At 56.5% G+C, this 23228-nt stretch overlaps 2 protein-coding genes across 6 annotated transcripts in view; one reads left to right on the forward strand and one right to left on the reverse strand.

The window, feature by feature from the left end:
* The first annotated feature begins 1182 nt into the window (after positions 1 to 1182).
* WASHC1 (WASH complex subunit 1) lies at positions 1183 to 17618 on the forward strand. The gene is given in 12 exon segments (XM_045781077.2): positions 1183 to 1394; positions 4407 to 4560; positions 13430 to 13541; positions 13744 to 13890; positions 14053 to 14189; positions 14437 to 14572; positions 14780 to 14981; positions 15072 to 15118; positions 15120 to 15237; positions 15958 to 16116; positions 16958 to 17026; positions 17189 to 17618. Coding segments are annotated over 11 exon segments (1416 nt in total). The 5' UTR covers positions 1183 to 1394; positions 4407 to 4411; the 3' UTR covers positions 17329 to 17618.
* Positions 17619 to 17625: 7 nt separating this feature from the next.
* The window catches only part of DDX11 (DEAD/H-box helicase 11), a 34313-nt gene continuing 28710 nt past the window's right edge, over positions 17626 to 23228 (reverse strand). For all 5 annotated transcript variants that reach the window (XM_045781072.2, XM_045781071.2, XM_045781074.2 and 2 more), the window contains 9 exons: positions 21794 to 21866; positions 21337 to 21440; positions 20529 to 20678; positions 20178 to 20246; positions 19970 to 20070; positions 19470 to 19554; positions 19099 to 19177; positions 18786 to 18940; positions 17626 to 18697 (listed from right to left, as the gene is read on the reverse strand). In XM_045781072.2, the coding sequence (XP_045637028.2) occupies positions 18668 to 18697; positions 18786 to 18940; positions 19099 to 19177; positions 19470 to 19554; positions 19970 to 20070; positions 20178 to 20246; positions 20529 to 20678; positions 21337 to 21440; positions 21794 to 21866 (846 nt within the window). In that variant the 3' untranslated portion in view covers positions 17626 to 18667. The remainder of the gene's footprint in view (positions 18698 to 18785; positions 18941 to 19098; positions 19178 to 19469; positions 19555 to 19969; positions 20071 to 20177; positions 20247 to 20528; positions 20679 to 21336; positions 21441 to 21793; positions 21867 to 23228) is intronic.

Below are 23228 nucleotides of genomic sequence, written 5' to 3' on the forward strand. Positions count from 1 at the left end.
TTTTAAGAAGAAAGTCTGCAAGATTTAGCAAATAAAAATATCAAACATCTACTTAATTTTGAATTTCAAATAAATGGTAATTTTTAAGTGGAAGTGTGTCTCATGCTTAGTTTGGGATATCTATATCTATATTCATTTTTTATCTGGAATTCAAATTAACTTGGTGTTCTGTATTTTTATCTGGCAACCCTAAAAGAGAGGGGCCAAGAACTTTGAGACAAAGAAATGGATTTTAGGAGGGACCACTGTAGGATCTCTGGACTGATGCTTCCTTTATGCATTTAAATTTTTGTTTGGTCTTTTAAAAATACCATCTTTCTTTTTTATTGTTGTAACCTGTGCATAACATGAACGGACCATCTTAGCTATTTTTAAGTGTACGGTTCAGTGGCACTAAGTACATTCACATTGCTGTACAACCATCACCGCTACTAATCTCCAGGAACTTTCTCATCATCCCAAACTGACGTGTCAAAGAAAACCAGAGCTACACAGTAGCAGTAAAAAGAGATTTTATTCAGGACTTTGCAAGAGGGAAGGAGACCTCTGAAGCAGGGTACAGAAGCAGGGTCACTTGCAAATACGGCATGGACAAGTGGGGATTCATAGCCAAGGCGCAGGCGGGGGTGGGGGCGGTGGATAGAAAATCACTAAGAGGGTAGGTAATTCTTCGCTCAGCTGACCAACAGGATTCTTGCTGGGAGCAACCAGGGCGAAGGGCTAGCGGCGGGGGATCGTGGGGGATGAGGCACGTGGTCAGATATGGAGAGTGATCTGACGTAGAGGCTGGGGGATTCCGGCTAAAGCGACCTCGCGGGGTTGTCGCTACAAAGGGGCGATGCAGGTCGAAGCCCGGTTGGGCAGAAGATTCAGAGAAGCCCGAGTCCAATGCGGTCAGAGAAGCCGCAGAGAGAAACAGTCTGTACACATGAGCTCATCACACACACACCCCCCCCCCACGCGGCACACCCACCACTCTACCTTCTGTCTGCCTACCCCAGACGCCAAGCCCGGGCAGCACGGCGCGCGCGGGCGGAGGGAGGGCGGTTCCGGGACCCGGCCGGGGTCGGGCGCCGGGGTGGCGCAGAGGGGCGGACGGGCGGAGGGGGCTGGGCCCGAGCGGAAGGCGGGGAGGGGACTGGGCGCCGGGAAGGGCGACGGCTCGGGGCGGCCCGGCGCCCGGCACTACGCGCGAGAGGGGCGGCGGGGAACGCGGGCGGCCGAGGGGCGTTTCCGCGCGGAGGCCCGCCACCGGCCGCCCAGAGCTCCGCCAGCCGGCCGAGCGCCCCGAGAGGCGGAGCGGCGGCGCGACGCCGCCGGCGGCGCCAGGACCCGGCGGAGCGGGCGCGGCGGAAGCGCGGCGGCCGGAGCGGCGGGCGGCGGGCGGCGCGCAGGTGAGGAGCGGGCGGGCCGGGGGAGGGCGCGGGGACCCCGGGGCCGCGCGGGGACGTGGAGGGGCGGGACGCGGAGGAGCGGCGGGGAGGGAGGGGCTCCGGGAGGCCGGGCTTGGCGGTGGAGGCCGGGCGGCGAGGCCCCGGAGCCACGGCCGCCGTCCGCACAGGCCTGTGCCCGGGCTTCCATCCCACTCCGCCGCCCGGCGAGCCGCCCGCCCGGAAGCGGCGCCGGGCCCCTGCCCCCAGTCAGACGGGTCCCTCCCCGCTCGCCTGCACCCCGGGAGCCGCTCTTCCTCCCCGGCGTGAGGCCGGGGCGCGGGGAGGGCCCTGCCCGCCTACCCGCCGGACTCGGGGCCCCGGGCTGCAGCCCTCCCTTCCTGTCGCGGCCCGCCGGATCCCGTGACCCTCGCGTGCCTTTGCACCCCTGGGCCCTGGGCCCTGCAAGCCGTCTGAACTGAATCCTCGGACCCCGCTTCTGCAGCTCCCTTCCCTCCCCGGCCGCTCTCAGTTGACCTCTCACGGCTTTCAGCGCGCTTGCTTCCTGACTGCCCACGGCATTGCTCTTAACCTGGGCTGTCCGGGGATGGTTTGCGGGAAGGATTCCATGCACTTCCCAGATTATAAACAGCACTGAGAGGCGGGTATGGTGTCTGTTCATTTTCTGGATAGGTCCGTGGTTTTACCAGGTTCTGTAAGGTAGGGGCATCAAATAGAAATAGGATGTGAGCCCCATGTTGTGATTTTACAAGTAAAAAGAAACAGGTGAAATCGATTTAGTAATAGATTTTCTTTAACCCTGTATATCTAAAATATGGTCATTGCAGCCTGTAATCAATATAAAAATTTTAATGGGATATTCTACATTGATTTTCCTACTAAGTCTTTGAAATTTGGTGTACGTTTTGCACTGACACTACGCCTCCACTCGGGTAGGCCACATGCAGCTAGAGGCTACGATATTGGGCAGCTGCGGCCTAAGGGCTTCAGAGCAAACTTCTTGCAGCGGTATGCAGTGTTTATCACTATCTGGCTGCTTTATTTTTTCCTGCTAATGACCCAGGGATACCTTATCACTCAAGACCACTTGCTGTTCCCTACACACCTTTGTTCAAGTCCTTCTACCTGGAATGCTTTCCCTGCAGTGCCCTTGCTGGGCCTGATAGGGAGCTGCCGTTTCTGCTGAGAGGCCTTGCTGACTCCCCTAACCTCTGGAGGGATCGATCACTCCTTCCTCACTGCTCCCCCCAGCACTGTATTGTGGCTAAAGTAGAGCACTTATCACGTGGTGTCTGTTTTTGAGGCCAGCACAGTGTCCTATTCTTCTTTGTTGTGATCGTGGCTGGCGTCTAATAGTTGATCCGTAGATGTCTGGAGACAGAATGAGTAAACCACTGACCAGCTGTACTCAGTCTCTTAATTCTTGAATGGACCTGCCCCTGCCTTGTTGAGGAGATTGGTCCCTCTACGCCCCCCTCCTGTGCACTTACACACACACACAGTTGAGGTGACTTACAAGGAATGCATCTCAGTATGTGCACAGAAAGTATCTTCTACCTTTGACCCTCTCCTGAGCTTACCCATGGGAAGACTGAGGTACAGAATTAAGTCAGAGTGCCCAGCAAGTTTGCATCAGTATGAATATAAATGGGGGGGCTTCTTGAAAGGAGTGTGGTGGTCTCAGAGGGTTAGGTTCCTGGGTTAGGCATTAGCTGGCCCCGCTTTGGTCATCTGATAGGAGGGGGAGGAGTGGGGAGGTGAGGAGGAGCTCCCCGGCCCTGATGAGGATTCTAGGCAGCTTCGGGTCTGGGAAGCTGAGGATGTCACTGCCCTAGAAGAAGTTGGCGAGGAGATAGGTCCTTGGAGATCATGAGTCGTCCCCGTGGGGGTGGGTGGGAGGGATCAAGCCGGGCCAGGAGGAGGGGCTGGGGAAGCCAGCAGAGGGAGCAAAGGAGTATGCTCCAGCCTGGAGAAGATGGTGTGCTGCGTTGGGAAAAGCCACTTCTTAGAGAGGAGTGCCATTCTCGGTCTGCAGAGTGGGAAATGGGAAGAATCAGGAATCCAGAGAAGGCAAGCGACTTACCCAAAGTCACACCGTTCTTTAAGCCCCCATGAAGCCTCCTCAGGCCTCTGTGTCACACTTAGCCCGCCCCAGCTTCAGCTCTGGAGCACTGGGGGGCCCTAACGTGGTGCCGAAGAGAACAGGCCTGTAGCACACTGCCAGGTCTGATGAATGTCTTCCTCACCGTCTTCTACCGAGGGGCTGTGATGAGGCCTATTTATAGGGCCCGGTGCCTTAATATTCTGCCTGGTACATCTCTTGCCAGTCAAATCAGCGCCGTCTGCAGCGTGATTGCTGCTTTAGTGGCACCAGGGAGCAGAGCTAATTAAACCCAGTATAAATAGACTCTGCCCTCATCTTGCAATTGGAAGGAGTGTTTTTCCTCCTTGTCCCCCGCCCCCACATGCCCCCTCCTTCCTCCTGGCCCCCCTTAGCTGTAGCCTGGGGGAGCAGAGTCACCAGCCACTACCTATCCTGTCTCAGGAACAGGTCTTGAGTTCCTGGGGTCAAAGTGAAAAGAACCTAGGAGCTCGCATTTCCTGTGTTTTTCCAGACCTGGGGATCATTTGGCAGTTGACACAGACATTTCTCCCCCCGCCCTCCCCCATATCCATCCCTCTGCTTCCAGCCTCTTTTTAACTCCGCAGCCAGGGTTTCTTTCTTGCGTGTCCAGGCTTGGGAGGTTGAAATGAGACAGTGTATGGAAAGGGGGCCTAGCAGAGCACCTTCTCTGACCACTTCTCTGTCTCTGTCGTCGCTGTCACTTTGCTTTCCTCCTTTACGCAGCCTGCATCAACACAGTACCAGCTCCTGGGAGCTCCTGGCCTCCCACCCAATGCTCTGTCCTCTACTCCCCGCCTCCACAGGCGGGGCCAGCGGCAGACAGTTGGGGTCGGGGGCTGGGCTCTCTTCTCACGGCACTTGGCCCCTCATGCTCTGGTTCCCACCCACAGGCACCATGACTCCCACGAGGAGCCAGCACTCGTTGGCGGGGCAGACCTATGCGGTGCCCCTCATCCAGCCAGACCTGCGGCGGGAGGAGGCCATCCAGCAGGCGGCGGATGCCCTGCAGTACCTACAGAAGGTCTCTGGAGACATCTTTAGCAGGTAGGTGCTGCTACCCGCCCGCACCTGATTAGGGGCTGGGCAGTCGGCGTGCACCCTGCGGCCCTTCCGCTGCTTCTTGGTGATTCGGCTGGCTTCCCTGTGCTCACGGGGCCCAAGGTAGGAGCCCAGCTTCGAAGCTCTTCCTTGTAAGTGCTCGTAGGAGCTCACTGCCTCCTGTCCCACTTAGCGCCCCCGGTTCCCTATGGATGCACAGGCCCCAGAGGTGGTACTCCTCTCCCAACTCCTGCTCTTTCTCCCATCGGGGAGCCCGGGGAGGGTACCCAGGCCCTCACTCATTCCTGCATATCACTCGTATCCTGAATATTTATTCAACACTTGTGTGCAAGGCACCATGCTGCTCTCTTTAGTTACTTAGAGCGAGGAGTAAGGTCATGTCCCTGTCCCAGCTAGAGAGCATACAGGTTTCCCCCACGGTCCGAAACAAGTTCACGTTCTGCCACGTTGCTTTATGAGAGACCGACACTCGTACCTCATTCACTAACCGGAAGAAAGCCGAAGCGGATTCTCACTTTTATGAACTGAGCGTTACTTCTTCACTTTGCGTCGTTTCAGCTTCTGAGGTTTCGCAGGAACACTCTGCTGTGGAGAGTGGGGAAACCTGTGCTCTGGCAGGAGAGATGGACTCTAATTAACCAATGGTATAAGTAGTTCCTTAATTACAATTGTGATTAAGACCTGTTTATAGTCGTTTTGTAAAAACTGATAGTCGTGTAGCCTGAACCGTGTGCTACCGCTGATCTGAGTGTATCATCTCGTTTAACCCTCAGAACAACTTGATGAGGAGGGGCTGTTTTCTCCATTGTATAGATGAGGAAACTGAGGCACGGCTAGGAGATTTGCCCAAGTGGCAGAGCCAGGGCTCACACCCAGGTACTGTGGCTCCAGACTCTGGAATTACCCCTGTCTGTCTGTGAAGGGGAGATAAGTTGCTACAGGAGTTGGTAACAGGAGGCCTGACTTGGTCTGTGGGGTGATTGGGGAAGGCATATGTGAGGAAAACATGTATGGGGAAATGAAGGGTGAGTCAGAGTTATTGTGAGGGGGTAGATCGAGAAGAAGAACATTCCAGAAAGAAAGAAGGGCATGAGCTAAAGCCCTGAGGTAGAAAGGACCTGAATGGAAGCCAGTGTGGCCGGAGCAAGGAGTGGGGGGGCTCACGAAGCTGGTGAGGTAGGCAGGGCCTGTGGGGTGATGACGGTTTTGAGTGGGAGTATTGCCAGTGCTTATCTGGGACAACCCTTGGGCCATAATGATTTTCACTCAGTGGTTATTTAACATGAGTTAATGGTGTTTTGCATACACCATAATGGTGGTCTTGCATACAGGTCGTTGTCTTTCTCTGACTGTAAGAAGCCTGAGATGGGGCTCAGACCTCCTTCCTGGGGCCCACCCGATGCCTTACACAGGGACCCTTTATCCCACCCCATGTGAAGTCATTGTCTGATTGAGGTCTCTCTCATGGTCCAAGTCACCCCCTTACCCTCCCCACCATGTGCCCCAGACCAGGAAGCCCCAGCTACCTCACCATGCAACCTCCACTTCACCACCGGGAAGGCGGTCTCCTCCCGGAAGCCTTCCCCAGTGGGGGCAGAAAATGGGTTCACTGTCTCCAGTTAGACTCGGTATAAACACCAGACCCTCCTACTCTTCAGCCTCTCACATGCCCACCGACTCCCCTCTCTGCCCCAGGCCTATCCAGACTGTAAGTGTAAGCACGGAGCCGTGCCCCGGAGTGGTGAAGGGGGCTGGCACTGGAGCGGCCTGCCGGGACTCCAGTCCAGCTTCCCCAGTGGCACGCCAAGCCTCAGTGTTCCCATCTATAAAATGGTGTTAATAGTGCTACCTTCCTCGTAGGATTGTGCTGAAGATTAAATAAATTAAAATGTGTGAAGGAATCAAAGCACCTGGCAGCTAGTAAGCATTCAGGAAGCTCTCCGTCCTCTCACCCGCTGCTGTTGGCTCTGCCCCTCTGCTCCTGTGGTGGCCCTCCTGAACTTGCTATCAGTAGTTACGGAAAACGCTGCGGGCCCTTTCTGGGCTTGTATTTGTGCTAAATATGCCTAAGGAACACATTAGACAACACAGGCCTTAAAGAGCCATCAACCCCAGATGGTAGACACCCCATGCCCTGTGACTGAAATGGAGGCGACGAACAATCCGTCAGAAACATTTGTGTTCCAGGAATGTGATTGTATGCTTGCCTTTCTCTAAGGGGAGCACTGGAGTTTCAGTGTACCTTCCTTTCCCTTCCTGGTATTTGGCACCTGTAGACCGTTTCCTGTCCGCGTGCCCGGGGATGGAATGAGGAGAGGACAGGAAGTCTATCTCCTGGGAGAAAGTGGTGAGGGACGCCTCCTCCCCCCCCCCCCCCCGAGCAGCTAGGCACGGTCCAGGGAGCTTAGGGTGCCTCTCAGGAACCCCGTGCCTGGTCACTCCCTTGACCTCCCACCATGTGCCAAACCTGCTGGACCCTGAGGGGTCCTGACGACGTGCGCAGCCTGGCCTGTCCTCAAGGATCTTAGAGTCTAGGGTAGGGAAAGCACCAAGTCTAGATGGATTCTTCATTGTGTAGCATGAACTGTGGAGGCTTCTAGGGATCTAGAGAAGAGACAATGAGTACGAATCGGAACTCCCCAAACCAGTTTAAGCAAACAGTAACCGATCAGTAGAGCAGGATGTAGGGTTGCAGGGCTTAACCGATGTCGTCAGAACCTGATTTTTCTTTGATTCCATCCCAGCTTGCTGCTTCTCCGTCGACCCCATTCCCAGAAAGGCCGCAGTGGGGCCGGAGCTCCTGCACTCACATTCAGGTCCAGTAGGAAAGAGGGCACCCTGTGTGTCAGCATCTCCTCGGAAGGCCCGCTGGCCTGGCTGCGTTCCCGTGTCTGTCCCAGAGCCCATCGCTGGGGCAGAGCGCATGACGCACTGGTGGGCTTGGACCCCGTGCATTACGTGCATTACTCCTGAACCCTGGTTTAGCCCCACCCGAAGTGCAGGGACTGGGCCTGTGGGAGCAGTGTGCTCCCCAGAGGAAATGAGGGCCTTGTCTGAGTAAGGAAGAAGTGGATGCAAGAGAGGAAACCCGCATGCCTACTACACATGGTCAGAGGAGGCCTCCTGCAGGAGAGGGGCATGAACCAGGCCATAGGAGGGATAGGCCGTGGTTAGGCAGGGGTAGGAATGTGGGCATGCCGGTCCTCTGGTGGGGTCTAGAAATGGATGCCAAAGGCTCAGAGGCTGGAGTGGGGAGCGTGGTGTATCCCAGGCTCCCCAGGGGAGGCTGGCCTGAACGGGGGCGGTTGTGCTGGGAGTGCAGACATTGCTGCTTGCCCTGTGCACACAGCTCCTGCCCTGTAGAACAGGGTGTGAAGAGTCAACTTTCCCTGTGTCTGCGGCCCTTGCTTCCCTCTCTGACGGCATGCCCTTGGGAGCTGGCCTCTCACTTCTTTCTGCGCTCAGCACTGCTGCGGGAATGGGCCAGGGCAGAGGGAGGGGGACGGAGGATGGTGGGGCAGGTGAACAGTTAGGATGAGTAACTTAGGGCCCATGGGGGCTTCCCCTAACAGGACAGGGCTTTGTGCTTGACTCGGGCCTTGTAGGGAGCCACGGGAGGTTCTGGAGCAGGGAAGGCTGAGCAGTGGCCAGGAGGGGAGGGAGGGGCTTTCAGGGACGCACTGAGAACTGTTGCTGCAGTCAAGGCACCGAAGGGGTGAGGCTGCAGTCCAGGGGAGCTGCAGCAGGGAAGGCTGGATAAGGGACATTGCAAAGGGAATAATGACAGGACATGATGACAGCTTGGGAACAGGATGAAGAAAAGGGAGGGGTGGGGTAGTGGGGGTGGGGCGTGCCCAGACCCAGTCTTCTTCGCCTGCTCCTCCCACCCCCCATCCTGCAGCAGTCCACACACCCGTGGGCTTTTCATTTCTCATGGGCTTTTGTAGTGGGGAAGTGACCCCGGCTTGGAATCTTCCCCCTCAAACTTACTCCACCTGCTTGAAAACCTCTTGTAAAGAAGAGACAGGTGGGTATCTGTCTCTCTTCCCCACCACTCCCCGTTTCAGGCCCAGGCCCCTCAGCCCAAGGGCGCCTGTGCCCAGTGCCGCAGGTAGGTGAGCTCATGGAAAATTAGCATTCCGAGCCTGCCTCCTTCCTCCTGCTCTGCCGCAGCGGGGGCCTATGGAGCCTGAAGAGAATGACAAGTGCCTCTCAGGCTCTCTTGGCCTGTGTCTCTCCCTGCCTCACCTGGGAGAAGCCAGGCCCCAAAATAGCCGCCCAGAGATGTCACCTGCTTCCCATGACTTAGAGGACGTGGCAGAGGGGGTTGAGGGGCGGAGGGAAGAGGAGCTGGACAGCTTCCGTGTGTTGAAGTTGGGGTGCTGTCACTTGCCTTCCCCGACAGCCCTTCAGCCCTTGTGTAGCTGGGAAGCCGCAGCCTGGGGAAGGAGTCCTTTTCTTTGCAAAGCTTTCCCCCTTCCTCTCCTTTGTCTTTCCAACCCCTCCTTCCTCCCTTCTTTTCCTCATTTCCCTCCCTCCCCTTCCTCCTTTCGCATCTTCTCCCCTCTGCCTCACTTCGCCCCCCCTCGGTCCCCATCGGCACCTGGTGACTCCCGAGGTTAGGAAGCGCTCAGTCAGCCGCCTGCATAATTAGCACGTCATTCCTAATCATGCGGGGCGGGGCCGGGGTGGGGGGGTGGGGGGGGAGCGGAGCGGAGGAGGGAACACAAGAGCAGGTCCAGGGTCCGCAGTGCCTAGGGATAGGACAGGCGAGGGGAGGAGAAGCTGGCGCTCCCTCCTCCCCAGCAGGCTCTGTGGGCAGGTGGGAAGTCGTGAGGGTGTGCTGATGCAGGGGGGCTGTGAGGGAGTGGGGGGGTCAGCATGGGAGGTGGGGCACCGGGAACCCAAGCACTGTCCCGGCCACGCTGTCCCCTCCCTCTCCCACGCCAGGAGGGCAGTGGTCCCTGTGGTGCTTCGGTGAGTGCCTCCCCACAGCAGCCAGAGGAGCCAGTTCCCGTTGCCCTGCCCTCTGCCTCCATGGCATTCCCTGTGAAGTGCCCGTTTCCTCGGCCTGGACCGTCCTCCTCCCCGATGTCTGCTCAGCACTGCCTCTTCTTGCTTTCCTCTGAGCGCCTGGAGCCCCTCATCCCTCCTAACGTCGTGGGTGGTAATAGCACCGAGGATATATCAGCTAGTACGGGAACCCTGGGCCTATGGTTGCTCATTTTAACCTTTACAGTAGTTCCACGGCATAGAAGTCACCGTCCCTGTTCTGCAGCTGAAGAAGCCCGAGGCATAGGCCAGTTCGGTGACTTGCCAAGGTCGCACTGCTGCTAAGCAGATGTTAAACCCAGGTTTGTGGGGCATACTAGTCACTTCTCTCCCTGGGAGCTGTGTGCTCCCTGATTCATCTCCAGCCCGAGCTCTGAGCAGACTGACTGAGCCAGCTCCATTCCTGACGCCCACACAGACAGCCCTGGGGTCCGGGCAGACGTGTTTTGGGGACTTGGCTTCAGTGATAAGCTTGGAAACTGACCTGCCTTGAAGCAGACCACCAAGCCAGGGGGTGTAGATTAGGAAGGGCAAACAAATCACCTTCTTGCCACGATTCCCCCACCCTCGTGGAGGACACTGCTAATTGGTTGCGGAGCTCCGTCCCAACAGCTCACCCGGCTCACCCGTGCTCTGCGCTCTCAGCACCTTGGCTCCAACTGTGAGGGATGAGACATGGATGGGGGCTTTGTCAACAAGCAGGCCATTACTTAGACCGGTAGGCTCTTGGATGCGAAAAAGAACCCTGGAAATCCTGTCTTCTTTCCTCTGCCCCCCTTGGAATACTCCCTTGGAGTATTGCTGACAGGTGCTCATCCCGCCCGAATCTGATTTGCAAAGCTCTCCCAGGAAGAATGTTTACTAGAAAGTTCTCCTTGTGCAGAACCGAGATCTGCTTCCTTGTAACTCCATGCACTGGTCCTCTTGCAGCCTCTGGGGCAACAGGATAAGTGCAGTCCCTTTTCCACCCGACAGCACTTGTGATAGTTTCGACATGAGGGAATCACCATAATCTAAGTCACCTCTCCTGTAGCCAGAACACCCTTCAGTCATCTTTGTAGAACGTGAGTAGCTCACTCCTCGCCGTCCTCATCACGCTCCTTTGGACGGTCTTTAACTTGTCACTTTTCCTTCAGCCAGTATTTGTTCCATGTCAGGCACAGTCCCAGGTGCTGGAGACACAGCAGTGAATAAGACAGACCCTAGAGTTGGTCTAGTAGGAATTCACAGTCCTCTTAAAATGTGGATCCGGTTTAAAGGGGACACAGCTGTGGAGCGGTTGGTACCCAGCACAGATTAGCTCATTAATCTGGGGTCTGTTTTCTCTCTAGTGCCCCCAAGAGAGTGGATGTCCCCTGTTTACTGAAAGAAGGGAGGAGGGACAAGGAGCTCTGTGCCCCAAGATCCCATTTCCTTCTTAAGCTGCTTAACACACTTTTAGCTCATACTGAGCTCTAGTTAACCAAAACCTCAGGCCTTGCTGCTAACCTTCCCTCTTCTGCGTTCGTGCACTGGACTTCATCCCTTATCGGTGTCATCTTGTTGACTGCAGTCCATCCTTCTGGCCTCTCAAGATTATTTGAGTCTTGATTCCCCAGCCAGGCCGTTTTGACTCTCCTCCATTTGATATCCTGTTTACGAACCCAGCATTGCACAGGCTGGACGGGGCCCTGCCAGAGACCCTTGTGCGAGGCCAAAATCAGTCCATTCTTCAGCTCTGATTTTCCCTAGATGTGCTCTTCTCCAACCCCCATAGCTCCACCTTGTCCACGGGATTTTGTGAGAAGCCGTCAGAATCCTTGCTGACTCAAGATGCACTGTGTTTAAGGTTTTCCCCTGATGCACCGGTCTAATAACCCTGTCAAAAAAAGAAATGCTGTGAATTTAGAACAATGCTGGCCTCTGGGATCTGCCTCTTTCTCTTCGAAGTGCTTACAGACCCTCGATTTAATAATCCATTCTGGAACTTTGCAAGGGTTTATGGTTAAGCTTTACGTTTGCAACTTAAGAGAAATCAGCCCTTCTTGATGGAAGAAGCAGAACAGAATAGCCTTTGTCCCTCCCCAGTTCTGTTCCTCCCACTCTCCACGTTGACTTCAAGCCGAGCGGTCACATAAGCACTGAGGTGGCGTCAGCACCCAGGGGCAGGACGTGGCCGGGCTGGGAGCTGAAGGCAGTGGCTTGTGCGTGAGCACCCTTCTCAGCGGATGCAAACCTTTCTTCCTGCTCTTCTGGCGCAAGTCTGGTTGTTCTGCGTTCTCTCACTGGGAGGAAACTCTGCCCTCTATTGTCTGTCTCCTTTGCCGCCCAGTCAGACCAGTCTGTCAAGGAAGACTGAGCTGCTTTGGGTACCTGCTTGTCTCCCAGCCCCCTGCCTCACTAAGTCCCCTGCACAGAAGCAGCTAGGGTAAGCAGGGAGACTGCAGGGAACCGAGACCCCTGGGTTGTGAAATTGGCTGATCTGGTGGGTTCTCTGGGGGACCAAAATCCTCTAGAGTTGGCGGGGTTTGATTTAGGAAGATTGGTCTGGAAAGCCTTGACTGTTCAACCTTTCAAGAAATCCTTGCGTTCCCTGGGTACATCGTCTCTGACCCCAGAGACAGTGGGGCCCCCTGCCATCCACCGCGGCCTCTGCCCTTTCCCTGTAAACTTGCAGTTGCGGGTCTGCCTCTTTCTCACTTGTATGCTCCCTCCTGGGCGGTGAGTGCCGACACGCAGCCTGAGTGGGAAGAGGGGGGTCACGGGCAGGGGCTGGTGTTCCTGCCGGCAGGGGAGCAGTCAGGAAGGTACCTGGCACCTGTTCAGCCAGTCAGCTCTGCAGTGCGGAGAACCTTGCCGTTGCTCCATAGTGTGGGACAGCGGGAGCGAGGCTCCTGTGCGTTACGTTTAGGGCATGTGGGTGTTAGTCATTCAGGGAGCCTCTCCAGCTGCCAACACTGGGAAAACAGCAGGGAACAAACCTGAGCCCCTACCCCTTGGAGCACAGATAAGCAATAGATGCATGTCAAGTGGCTCTGTGTAAAAGGGGGGTTGGAAAGTGACAGGTGCACGTCTAGAGTCGGTGGTCAGGACGGCTTCAGGGAGAAGCGTGCTTGGTGAGGCAGAGAAGCCAGCCCCGTGGGTATCTACAGGGATGGCACCTCGTCTGAGGCAGAGGCCACGCAATACTACATCTGGCACGTTCAGGGACTAGCAGGGCACTGGTGTCACTGGAGCCCACTGCACTGGGAAGGGTGGGTGGAAACCTCAGAGCGAGCACTCTGACCACAACCATGAGAACCATGGAGTGGACTTTGCATTTGCCCACGTGAGCTGTTTTTTATGTGTCAGGGCAGTTCCCTGTGAATGGGTCTGGGAATTGATTTAGACCCAGCTTTGCCCAACCCTTATCCTTGGGAGCGCTAGTCTCATCTGGAAATAGGCGATTATGTACAGGAGTCCTGACAATTTTCTCTCTGCTTGCCCCTGCTTGAGGCTGTAAACTCCTGGAGGCGGGGGCCCTGACCCTGACAGATGGCACGTCCAAACACACCTTGGGGCCAGGGCGATTGCCTGTTCCTACCCAGAGCTCCAAGAACTCGGTAGAGTTCATTTCTAGACCGTTCAGATAGAGATCTGTGCAGAGGTCACCTGGACAGTTCAAGGTCAGCCGTGACAAGCAAGTAACGCTGTATTTTAAGGGCGCTTGCCGAAGCCCTTGGCTTTGTAAGTTTACAGATAGAAGCAGGGGTGCAGGAGACTGCAGGGACTTGGGGAGCAGCCCTCAGCTCGTGTTCTGTTTTGTTTTATTTTCCCATGGCAGGATCTCTCAGCGAGTAGAGCTCAGCCGGAGGCAGCTGCAGGCCATTGGAGAGAGGGTCTCCTTGGCCCAGGCCAAGATTGAGAAGATCAAGGGCAGCAAGAAGGCCATCAAGGTAGACCATGTAGCCCTGAGTCCACATGGCTGGCAGGCAGTCCCAGAAATCCCATCCCTCCTATCTCGCCATGCTCCTGATGTTGCCCAGGTCCCTGCCTGCCTTGCCCAGCCACACCTCAAGCTTTCCTTCTGCTCACATCCCCCCGTCCGCCCCACTGCACCCCAGACTCTGGAGCATCTCGGACTCCCTGTGTTCACAGGTGTTCTCCAGTGCCAAGTACCCAGCTCCAGAGCGCCTGCAGGAGTACGGTTCCATCTTTATGGGAGCCCAGGACCCCGGCCTGCAGAGACGCCCCCGCCACAGGATCCAGAGCAAGCATCGCCCCCTGGATGAGTGGGCCCTGCAGGTCTGATGGGCTCACACACTCATGGGGTGACCGGAGGCGGCCCCGGGTGTCGGGAGGAACTGAGGGTCCTGTTCCCTAAGTGGACTTGGACTGGAATGGGTGCTCACTTTGGCCTGGCACGGCGGCCCACCATGCTTGCGTTACCACCCCCGCGCCTGCCAGGAGAAGCTGAAATACTTCCCCGTGTGTGTGAACACCAAGCCAGAGCCTGAGGATGAGGCCGAGGAGGGGCTCGGGGGCCTTCCCAGCAACATCAGCTCCGTCAGCTCCTTGCTGCTGTTCAACACCACTGAGAACCTGTAAGGCACACGGCGGGGCCCTGGGAGGGTGGCTGGGTGGCTGGGTGGCTGGGTGGCCTGGCCTGGCTTCGTGGGGGCAGAAGCCTGCAGGCTGGGGAACCCGGAGCCAAGCAGCGTGACTGACTTTGTAAGGCCTCGGAGTCCACAGGACAGACTAACCGTGGCCCCGATGGAGTAGGAAAGCCGAGTGAGGACCATGGGCCTTGAGCAGGTGGTGGACTGCCCAACATCCACCCCACCTCTGTAGGTACAAGAAGTATGTCTTCCTGGACCCCCTGGCTGGTGCTGTTACAAAGACCCACGTGATGCTGGGGGCAGAGACTGAGGAGAAGCTGTTCGATGCCCCTTTGTCCATCAGCAAGAGGGAGCAGCTGGAGCAACAGGTATAGCCGGTGATGCCTTGGCTTGGGGGGGGGGGGAGGCAGTGGACAAGAAAGTGGGCCCTGCCAGCGAGGTGAGGGGTCTATCGAGCCCCTACTCCCACCCTGCTGTACACGGGTATGCACGAGGCCCTGCTGACTGCCCCAAGGTCAAACTGCAGGGCCCAAGCCCCCTTCAGCCCCCACTCGGGCCGCCACCTAATCTTACAGGTTCCAGAGAACTACTTCTATGTGCCTGACCTGGGCCAAGTGCCTGAGATTGACGTGCCATCCTACCTGCCTGACCTGCCAGGCATCGCCGATGACCTCATGTACAGTGCTGACCTGGGCCCTGGCATTGCCCCCTCTGCCCCTGGCACCATTCCAGAGCTGCCCACCTTCCACACAGAGGTGGCCGAGACTTTCAAGCCGGGTGAGCTGAGAACAGGAGTTGGGCAACAACTCCCTTACTTGGCCCCTTGCATTCCTAGGCACCTCACACTTTCCCACACTTCTGTTTCAGACCCAGAAGATGGGGTGCTAACAGCACCCCCACCACCGCCGCCGCCGCCCCCCGCCTCCCCCAGCTCCGGCTGTGCTGGTCAGTGCTCCCCCACCCCCACCCCAGCCCATGGCCTCCCCAGGCCAAGGTGCCAGGGAGGACAGCAGTGGCGGCGTGTCTCCTTTAGGTAAAAGCACCAGGGTGTGGGGGGGTGGTCAGAGGCAAGGGGGCGTGTGCTCTTTGAGGGTGCCTCTAATTTCTGGATCCCTGGAGGGTTTCCCATAGGTTTATGCGACCATAAATTCCAGACTTTCAGAAGAGTCCTAATTTCAAGGTCTTGTTCCACTGGGTTCATGAAATCGTGGTTTTCAAACTGTGTCTGTAGTCCCCCCGGAATTCTCATCTCCAGGGCAGAGGGAGCCTGGACATGGACAGGAGGAGCTGTGGTCCCCCATTCCCACTTACACCAGTGGGAAAAGGGCGGCTACTGAAAATATAGAAAGCTTCAGCAACAAAATATCCACATCCTTAAGTTGCAGGATTTCCATTTTAGCAGGACTTCTCCCGTGTTGACTCATGTGTCAACTTCAGACACTGTCCACACAGCAGTAGATTCCCACGGGCCACCTCTGCAGTGGCCTGTAAAGCAGGTGGTGCTGGAGAGGGACCAGGGATGCCTGGACATAGGACTTGCTGAGCTCAGGCAGACACAGGCAGCATCTGGGCTGCGGACGGTCTCCCAGGGCTCGGCTTCACCCACTGGCTTCCTTTTGCAAGAGGAAGAGCCCGTTCTCACAGCCAGACTTGAGGGAAAGCCTCTGGACCCCCAGAACCTTGGGCTGGGCAAGGCTGTCCCTCAGGCTGGCCTGCCTGAGAAGCCCTCTTCCTCACACCCTGCCCCTCCCAGCTACAGTCCAGGGAGCTCCCAAGGAAGTGGTGGACCCCTCCAGTGGCCGGGCCACTCTGCTGGAGTCCATCCGCCAGGCTGGGGGCATCGGCAAGGCCAAGCTCCGCAGCGTCAAGGAGCGCAAGCTGGAGAAGAAGAAACAGAAGGAGCAGGAGCAAGGTGAGGGGGCCCTTGGCCCACTCCGGTAGAAGGGTTCTGAGAGAAGGGCCACCTTCTCTTGTAGCCACCACCAGACCCCAGGGAGCACTCTGCCCATCCCAAAGGCCAGAGGGGCAGCACCCACCCACCTGCCCCATACTTTCCCCAGGCTGTCCGTGGGAAGTTGCCGTCCCTAACATTCCCACCCTTCCTGCTTGCGCTGTGGTTCCTTCCTGGTTTTGTAGCCTGCTTAGAACCGTCCTCTCTAAGCTAAGAGGAAGACAGAGCCTCATGCAGCTCAAACTGTGACAACAGAGAATCTTCTTAGATTCTGCCAGGAGCTGTCCCAGGACATGGCTGGGGACCCGAGCTGCTGCAGAGACTGCAGACCTGGACAGTTAGCTCAGTCCTGCTTCCCCAAGCCTCTCGAGGCTGCAGGTTCTGCGTGCTGTGCGTCCTAAATGCAGCACAAACAGCACACCTGGGCCCAAAGCCGCAATGCTCTGGAGTCCCGGGGTTGAGCTCCAGCTAGGTTTCTTGAGCTTTGCGCTGTGACCTCGGGCAAACTGCCCAGCCTCTCTGGGCCAGTTTCCTCATCCATACAATGGGGCCCCCCCTCCTCCCTCCTGCTTTGTCTCACAGGGCGGCTATGTTAGACAGTTTATTAGTGCTCGGTACTGGCTCCACTGACAGCCTGCAGCTCTGAGACCTGGCGGTGATGTGGTGGCTGTGGGAGGGGCCAGCAGGTCTGGATAGGGAGCAAGAAGAGAAATAGGACCAAACCCTGAGGACGTCACCTCAGAGGCAGATTTTGTCCTTGGTCCCCTCATCCTTCCTGACCCATGGCTTTTTCCTGCTACAGTGAGAGCCACAAGCCAAGGTGGAGACTTGATGTCGGATCTCTTTAACAAGCTGGTCATGAGGCGTAAAGGTAGGAAGCAGAGCCTGGCTGCCTTCCCTGGGCTAGAAGTCTCAGTGTGCAGGACAGAAAATATCATGTCCTGCTTTGTTCCTCCTGTTTTTAAGTCTCTAGGGGCTGGGTGAACTGGTACCCCAAACCAACCCCCTTCACCCTCCACCTCTGCCCTCCCAGGTATCTCTGGGAAAGGACCTGCAACGGGGGCCAGCGAGGGGCCAGGAGGAGCCTTTGCCCGAATGTCAGACTCCATCCCGCCTCTGCCTCCTCCACAGCAGCCACCTGGAGAGGAGGATGAGGACGACTGGGAATCCTAGGGGCTCAGCCACTCCTTCCCCACCAAAACCCAGATTTACTTATTGCCCTCACATGGACACGACTGGGATAAGCAGCCTGGCCTGCGGGTCTCTCGGCCCCTGCTGCCTGTGGAAGAACGGGCATCGTGGAGGACTGTCCCAGGCCTGTGTCTGGACCTTCTTCAAGGAGCACGGTGGCCAGCTTCTGAGGCCAAATGGCTGGGAGGGGGGAGCCCTTGCTCTGCCTGAGCTCTCCTCCAGCTACAGACTGAAATAAACACATGAATCAATAAAGCAGTATCATGCAAGAACCGAGCGTAAACCAACAGTGCACTTTTAATTAAGGAACCCTAGCTGTGCAGAAGGCAAGCATCTCCAAGCCAGCACCTGTCCTCCCGCTCCCCCTTGGCTCAAGCAGTGGGGGCAGAGCACTGGGTGGACCATGGCCCCTTCCTCCGGGTCAGGGAGAGCACAGAGATGCAGTCAGCAGGGGCGGCTGTTGCAGATGGAGGGAGGGAGATTTTCACACAGGGAAAACTGTCTCCCTGACAGACACGGGGTCTCTAAAAATAGTCCTGCTGGGAGCCTAATGGCCCTTGGCATAATTGCTGAAGTCAGGGGAGGAGATGTCTTGGAGTTTGCTCAAGTGGCTGAGTGGGAAGGAGGTGCCACTGACTTGGAGGACATGGAGCCAGGCCAAGGGAGCAGGAAATGCTATGGAACAAGTTAGGGGCCAGCACTGTGGTTGGGAGAGAGAGACCAGCAGGTCGGGGAGCCGGCACATGGCTCTCTTCCCAGTTCTTAACACAGAGAAAGAGGTTGCGCTGAGGTGGTCAGAGGCCCCTGGGCAGGAGCCCTGTGGACACCAGGGAGCTGGGAGCTGGAAATAGGGAACATCCTTAGTTTTGAAGAGAAGGTGGCGGTTTAGAACAGCAAACTGTGGCCAGAAAGGGGAAAGGCTGGAGGGCATGTTCCGCCTCACCTCTGAGAGAGTGGACACAGAGATGGAAAGGCAGAGATGCTGGGGTGGAAGACTGGCCGGGAGGCAGGGCAGGGAGCTGAACTCTGGGCCACGCTGAAGGGGCAAACAGATTCAATTTCAGGGAGGGGAACTGCCCTGGGATGGGTCCCAGGATGGCCAGGACCCACGATTTCTTCAGGATCAACCTGATGTTCTCCTACTGGCTTGTCCACCTATACCTGGTCCTGGCAGCCCACTGATTCCAGAAAGGGGCTGGTCTGGTCTCCAGCTGGGTTTCACCGTCTCAGGCTGGATCCCCGCAGAGCAGGCCTGAGACAAACATTTCAAGTGGGCAGCGTGAAGGAAGAGCCTGGCACCCAGCCAGTGGTGCGCCAGCCATCAGGAAAGGACAGACTTCTCACGATGGAACTGGGGAGACAGGGCAAAGCAATGAGGCACGAGATCTCGGCGGTGGGGCGGGGGGAGCTCTCAGAGGGGAGGGAAAGGCAGGACTGACCTTCCTCATAGCAGCAAAGGCAAGACCAAAGGTGGCTTTGACCTCCACACGGTCTCGGATCCAGGCTGGCAGCTTTCCCAGGATAGATGGGCGGGCATACCGCTGATCCAGAAGCACTATGCTGGCAAAATCCTTCTGGTGCCTAATGGCCCTGCCTAGATGGGGACAGAGGTTGGGGCTCTTAGTTAAACCAGCCTCCCCCACAGTCCATTTCTATCATGTTCCCTCCTTCCTCAGAGAAGGAAAACCCCTCCTTCTTGTCACCTCATTCTCCCACCATGCATCCCAAGAGCCAGAACAGTCCCAGGCCTACCTATAGATTGGTTGACAGCCTTCATACACAGATTCTCCACCAAAGCCTTCCCTGGTGGCGGCTGACCGGGGCCTCTGGGCTGGGGAGGGCAGAGGAGAGCAGCTGTCAGCATTTTCTTGCCTCTCCCCGCTTAGCGTTCTAGAAAATGATACTGCTCAACATGGGAGCAAAAGCAGCAGGCGTCATGGGCACAACACCAGCAGGCTCCAGAGGTAAGCGGTGCGTCCCATCCCCTGGAGTGGACGGGAAACACTGGCAGGCATCAGTGGGCAGTGGGGAAGTCACAGCAGTGCGGCCCTGGTATCGCAGCCTGAGGTAGCATCTTCTCCCCAGCCGTCTCCTCCCACCCTCTGGACACTGGAGGTACTCACTAGGGTCTGATCCAGGTAGGCCATCTTCTCTTGTAGCTCTGGAGACTTGATGTTGGGGTAGGGCATGCCTACCATAACCACACACCTAGGGCAGAGGAAACATGAGCCCATGGCATGGGGGCAGTCAAGCCCCCGACGCGTTTGCCAGGGCCAGGATGAAGGACTCAGTCCTCACCCTCACGTCAACTGCTACATCCAGCGCTCCTTCAGCCCCCTCAAGTTGTGCTTGCTGCCTCCACCTCTCCCCCTCCCCACCTGGAGCAGGTATGCTCAGCTGAGACCTGGTGCAGGACACATGAACAGAGTCCTGACAAAATTACGCTCTGCCTAATTTCCACCTGGCACCAAAGAGCCAAAACTACCTCCCCACACAGCTGAGTGACCCAAGCAGTCAGCCGGGGGTGCAGTCTGACGGCATCAACTTGCAGACAGGGACCCAGCTGTTTGGAGTGAGAGGTGATCAGCGGCGAAGCCTGGGAGATGAGAGGCCCAGAACTTACCGGCCGAGGTTGTCAGAGAAGTTAATACCTTCACTCATCTTTCCTCCAACCACAGAGAGGAGCAGAGCACCTGTCACTGTGCCTCCCGCCTGGCCACAGCACTGCAGGAGACACCAGCCCAGTTATGGAGCCAAAACCTGGATGCCACCCAAAATACTGGCAGCTGCCAGGTGTTCTCTGGACCCAAGGCCCGAGTTAAACTTCTCACCTTAATGCACCTGGAATACTCCATCAGCACCTGCTCCACCTGGTTTGCTCTCTTGGGTTCCTGAAATATCTGAAGGAAAACAGACAATGTCTTCCAGAAAAGGGTTTCAGAATGCTTGGGTCCCAGGTATGCTCTTGGCCTTGTTTTCCAGACTGGGAAGTGGAGGAGCCCCCAGAATAAGGGGCTCCAGGGAAATCCTCCCGAGGGGATCAGCGGAAGAGGTGGGGGTAAGGAGCTAGCAGAAGCCCAGACACAAGGCCTAACCTGATCTGACAGGCATGAGAAATCCTAGCAGGAACTCTGGGTGCCACTGTCCTTGTAAGTGGGAGTTCCAGCTGAGAGGTCACTCACCTTTTTCCTGACAGCCAGGCGGGCCAGCAGACCACTCTTATCCCAGTGGGCATACACCTGGCGTTGGTACTCATAGGAGGGGAAGAAACAGACCACCCCTCCAGGGACCACAGTGCACAGGTTACAGAGAATGCGGCCAGTCTCATCCATCTAATAAGGAAGGAAGACAGAGAGCCCTCCCTGGAGCCATAGCCAAACAGTGCTTCCTGACTTTGAGACTCAAAACCAAGTAGAGAGATCCTAGGGTGACTGCACTCATGCAGGAGACCTGTAGCCTAAAGGGCCCCCTGGGTAGGAATCAGAGATGGGAAGGTGCCGCCCTCCCTACCACACACATGCTAGCGCACCAGAGCTAAAACCTGCTGCTGGCAAGCCGCCGAGGCCTCCCTGCTCCAACTCCCAATGCCCGGTGGGCCACTGGGGACTAAGCACCATCTATGACAAATCGGACACTGGAAACCCCACGTGCGCCTCTCACGACGGGCCTCCAAGCCCGGCATCCCTGCCCAGGGCAGGGACTGACATAACCAGATGGCAAAAGAACCAAAGGAAACGAGCGGCTTTCTCATCAGGTTCATCCTCAAGGGAGGCCTCGAGGTTCTAAGAAAACGTACTTAACAGTCTAAGGGGTAAGGGCAGGGGGAAGCTCAGAGCTCCCGAAGAGCATCCAGGCAGGACACTATGCAGCCTGTGCCAGCTCCGTGGTGGCAGACCCCAGCACTCATCTCCCCAACACTGCAACACTGAGCACTGGCCAGGGTGCCTGGCACCCCGGGGAAAGGCTGTGGTAGGGCGGGCTGGTACTAACCATCTGCGGCAGCTCTCTCTTCTGGTACGTGAACTCCAGCTGCTGGCTGGAGGGCCCGCTGCAGACGACGAGGGGTAAGATATTGTCTGGAGGGATCACGTGACCTGCGGAGACCCAGGGAGGGCCTGAAAACGAGGTGCTGACAATTCTGTAACGCAGGGTCTGGAAAGAGCATTCCCCAACCCTGTCTTCCATGCCAGGAGAGCAATTCCCACACTCGCCCAGCCGCCTGCTTCCACAGCACCAGAGGGCGGTACTCGGCCCTCTCCATGGAGGCAGAGAACACAGTGCGGGAGCACAGAGACAGTGAGCTCACGTGAGAGCTGGCAAAGCATGGCGCTCCCGCCTCATGGTCTCCTCAGCCCCTTGGGCCTGGTAAGAGCACAGGGTCAAACCGTGACAACAAGGGGCCGGAGTGTGACACGTGGCCCATTCCAGCCCGGACACGGATTCTCACCACAGGAAAACTCCACCACTCGCTCGGCTTCCACCCCAGCACAGGCCAGCAGCTGCTCCCGGAAGTCAGACACCTGCAGACCACAAGGGCAGGGCTCTGTGATGCCCCAGGGGGGCGGGGACTGCAGGCCTCAGCAGGCAGGGGGCCTTGGCAGGGAGGGAGGGAGAGCCGCACTTCGGGGAAGACAAAAGTCTGAGCTGGGAGGCAGTAGGTACATAAGAACAGAAAAAAGACGTAAAAAGTAAGGCAGATAACAAATTGGCAAAAATAAAAAATTAATGATACCCAGCATTGACAGTCGCAGTGAGACTGTGGGACTAGCAAAGGAAATCTGGTAAACTGGGCACAGTGCTTCTCACCCCCGGCTACGCAACAAGACCACCTGTGGGAATTCAAGACAAACCCGCATGCCCAGGCCCCAGCCTCAACTACTGGAGAAGAACCTCTGGGGCCGGGGGAGGGGGGGGGAGATGTAAAGGGACATAAGCATTAGCAATTTTAAAGCACTCCAGGGTTTTCACCTACTGAATTAGAAAAACCCAAGTGTGACCCCTGTGTGGAGAAACGGGCACTCACCCACCGCTGGTGGGAGACAGAAGAACACCCGCTGGAGGGGAACTGGACATATTTTTACTTTTTAGCCTGGCAGTCCCCCTACCCAGGAGTGCCCCTGAAGATACAGTTCCACAAGCCAACAGTGCGCAGGGTCCGTGAGCGCACACCGCCCTTCAGGACAGCCCGGTGAATGCACTCGCCGCACCCTCCTGCTGAGCGCGCCACGGCCAGCAGGCGGGACCCACACCGTGCTGGCTGCCGAATGGCCTGAGCACCACGACACACTGGTGATTGAACACCAGCGAAGTGTGGCCTTTGATATAAGGAATAAGGAAAGGAGAAAACTTAGTACACATATTTGCTTTAGTTTTGCAGAAAAATGCAACAAAACTGTGCAAGGACAGACCAGCAGTCATAAAAATGATTGCCTCTGGGCACGGAGAGCAGCTTAGAGACGGACAGAAGTGGGACTTTCTGAAGGCATCTTTCTAGACACTTGACTTCTGAACCATATAGGTGTTTACATATTTTAAAAACATAATTAAATCAAAAATAAAAAAGCAAACTCTAAAACTGGAAACAGATGGCAACAAAGAGAGCCTGTCTGTTGGATTCACAACAGAAGCACACAAAGAAAAACCTGGCTTCAGTGACTTCATATCCTTAGCAGGATACACTCTAAGGACAAAAAGTAAATGCAAAGAAATGAAATTTCAATCAGTAGTTCGCGGTTAGAATAATATTGGCAGTACATGAAAGTATTTGAAGTATATTGTGGGATATAGTGCAAATAAGTAATAAGATAGAGAAAATGTAATAAGAAACCGAATGTTCAGCTCAAGAGAAAAGAGATGCAGTGTAAGGTCAAATAAATTCACTG

The sequence above is a fragment of the Ursus americanus genome, chromosome 25, assembly GCF_024610735.1.
Source record: "Ursus americanus isolate L20-20 chromosome 25, mUrsAme1.1.p, whole genome shotgun sequence".
Lineage (NCBI taxonomy): Eukaryota > Metazoa > Chordata > Mammalia > Carnivora > Ursidae > Ursus > Ursus americanus.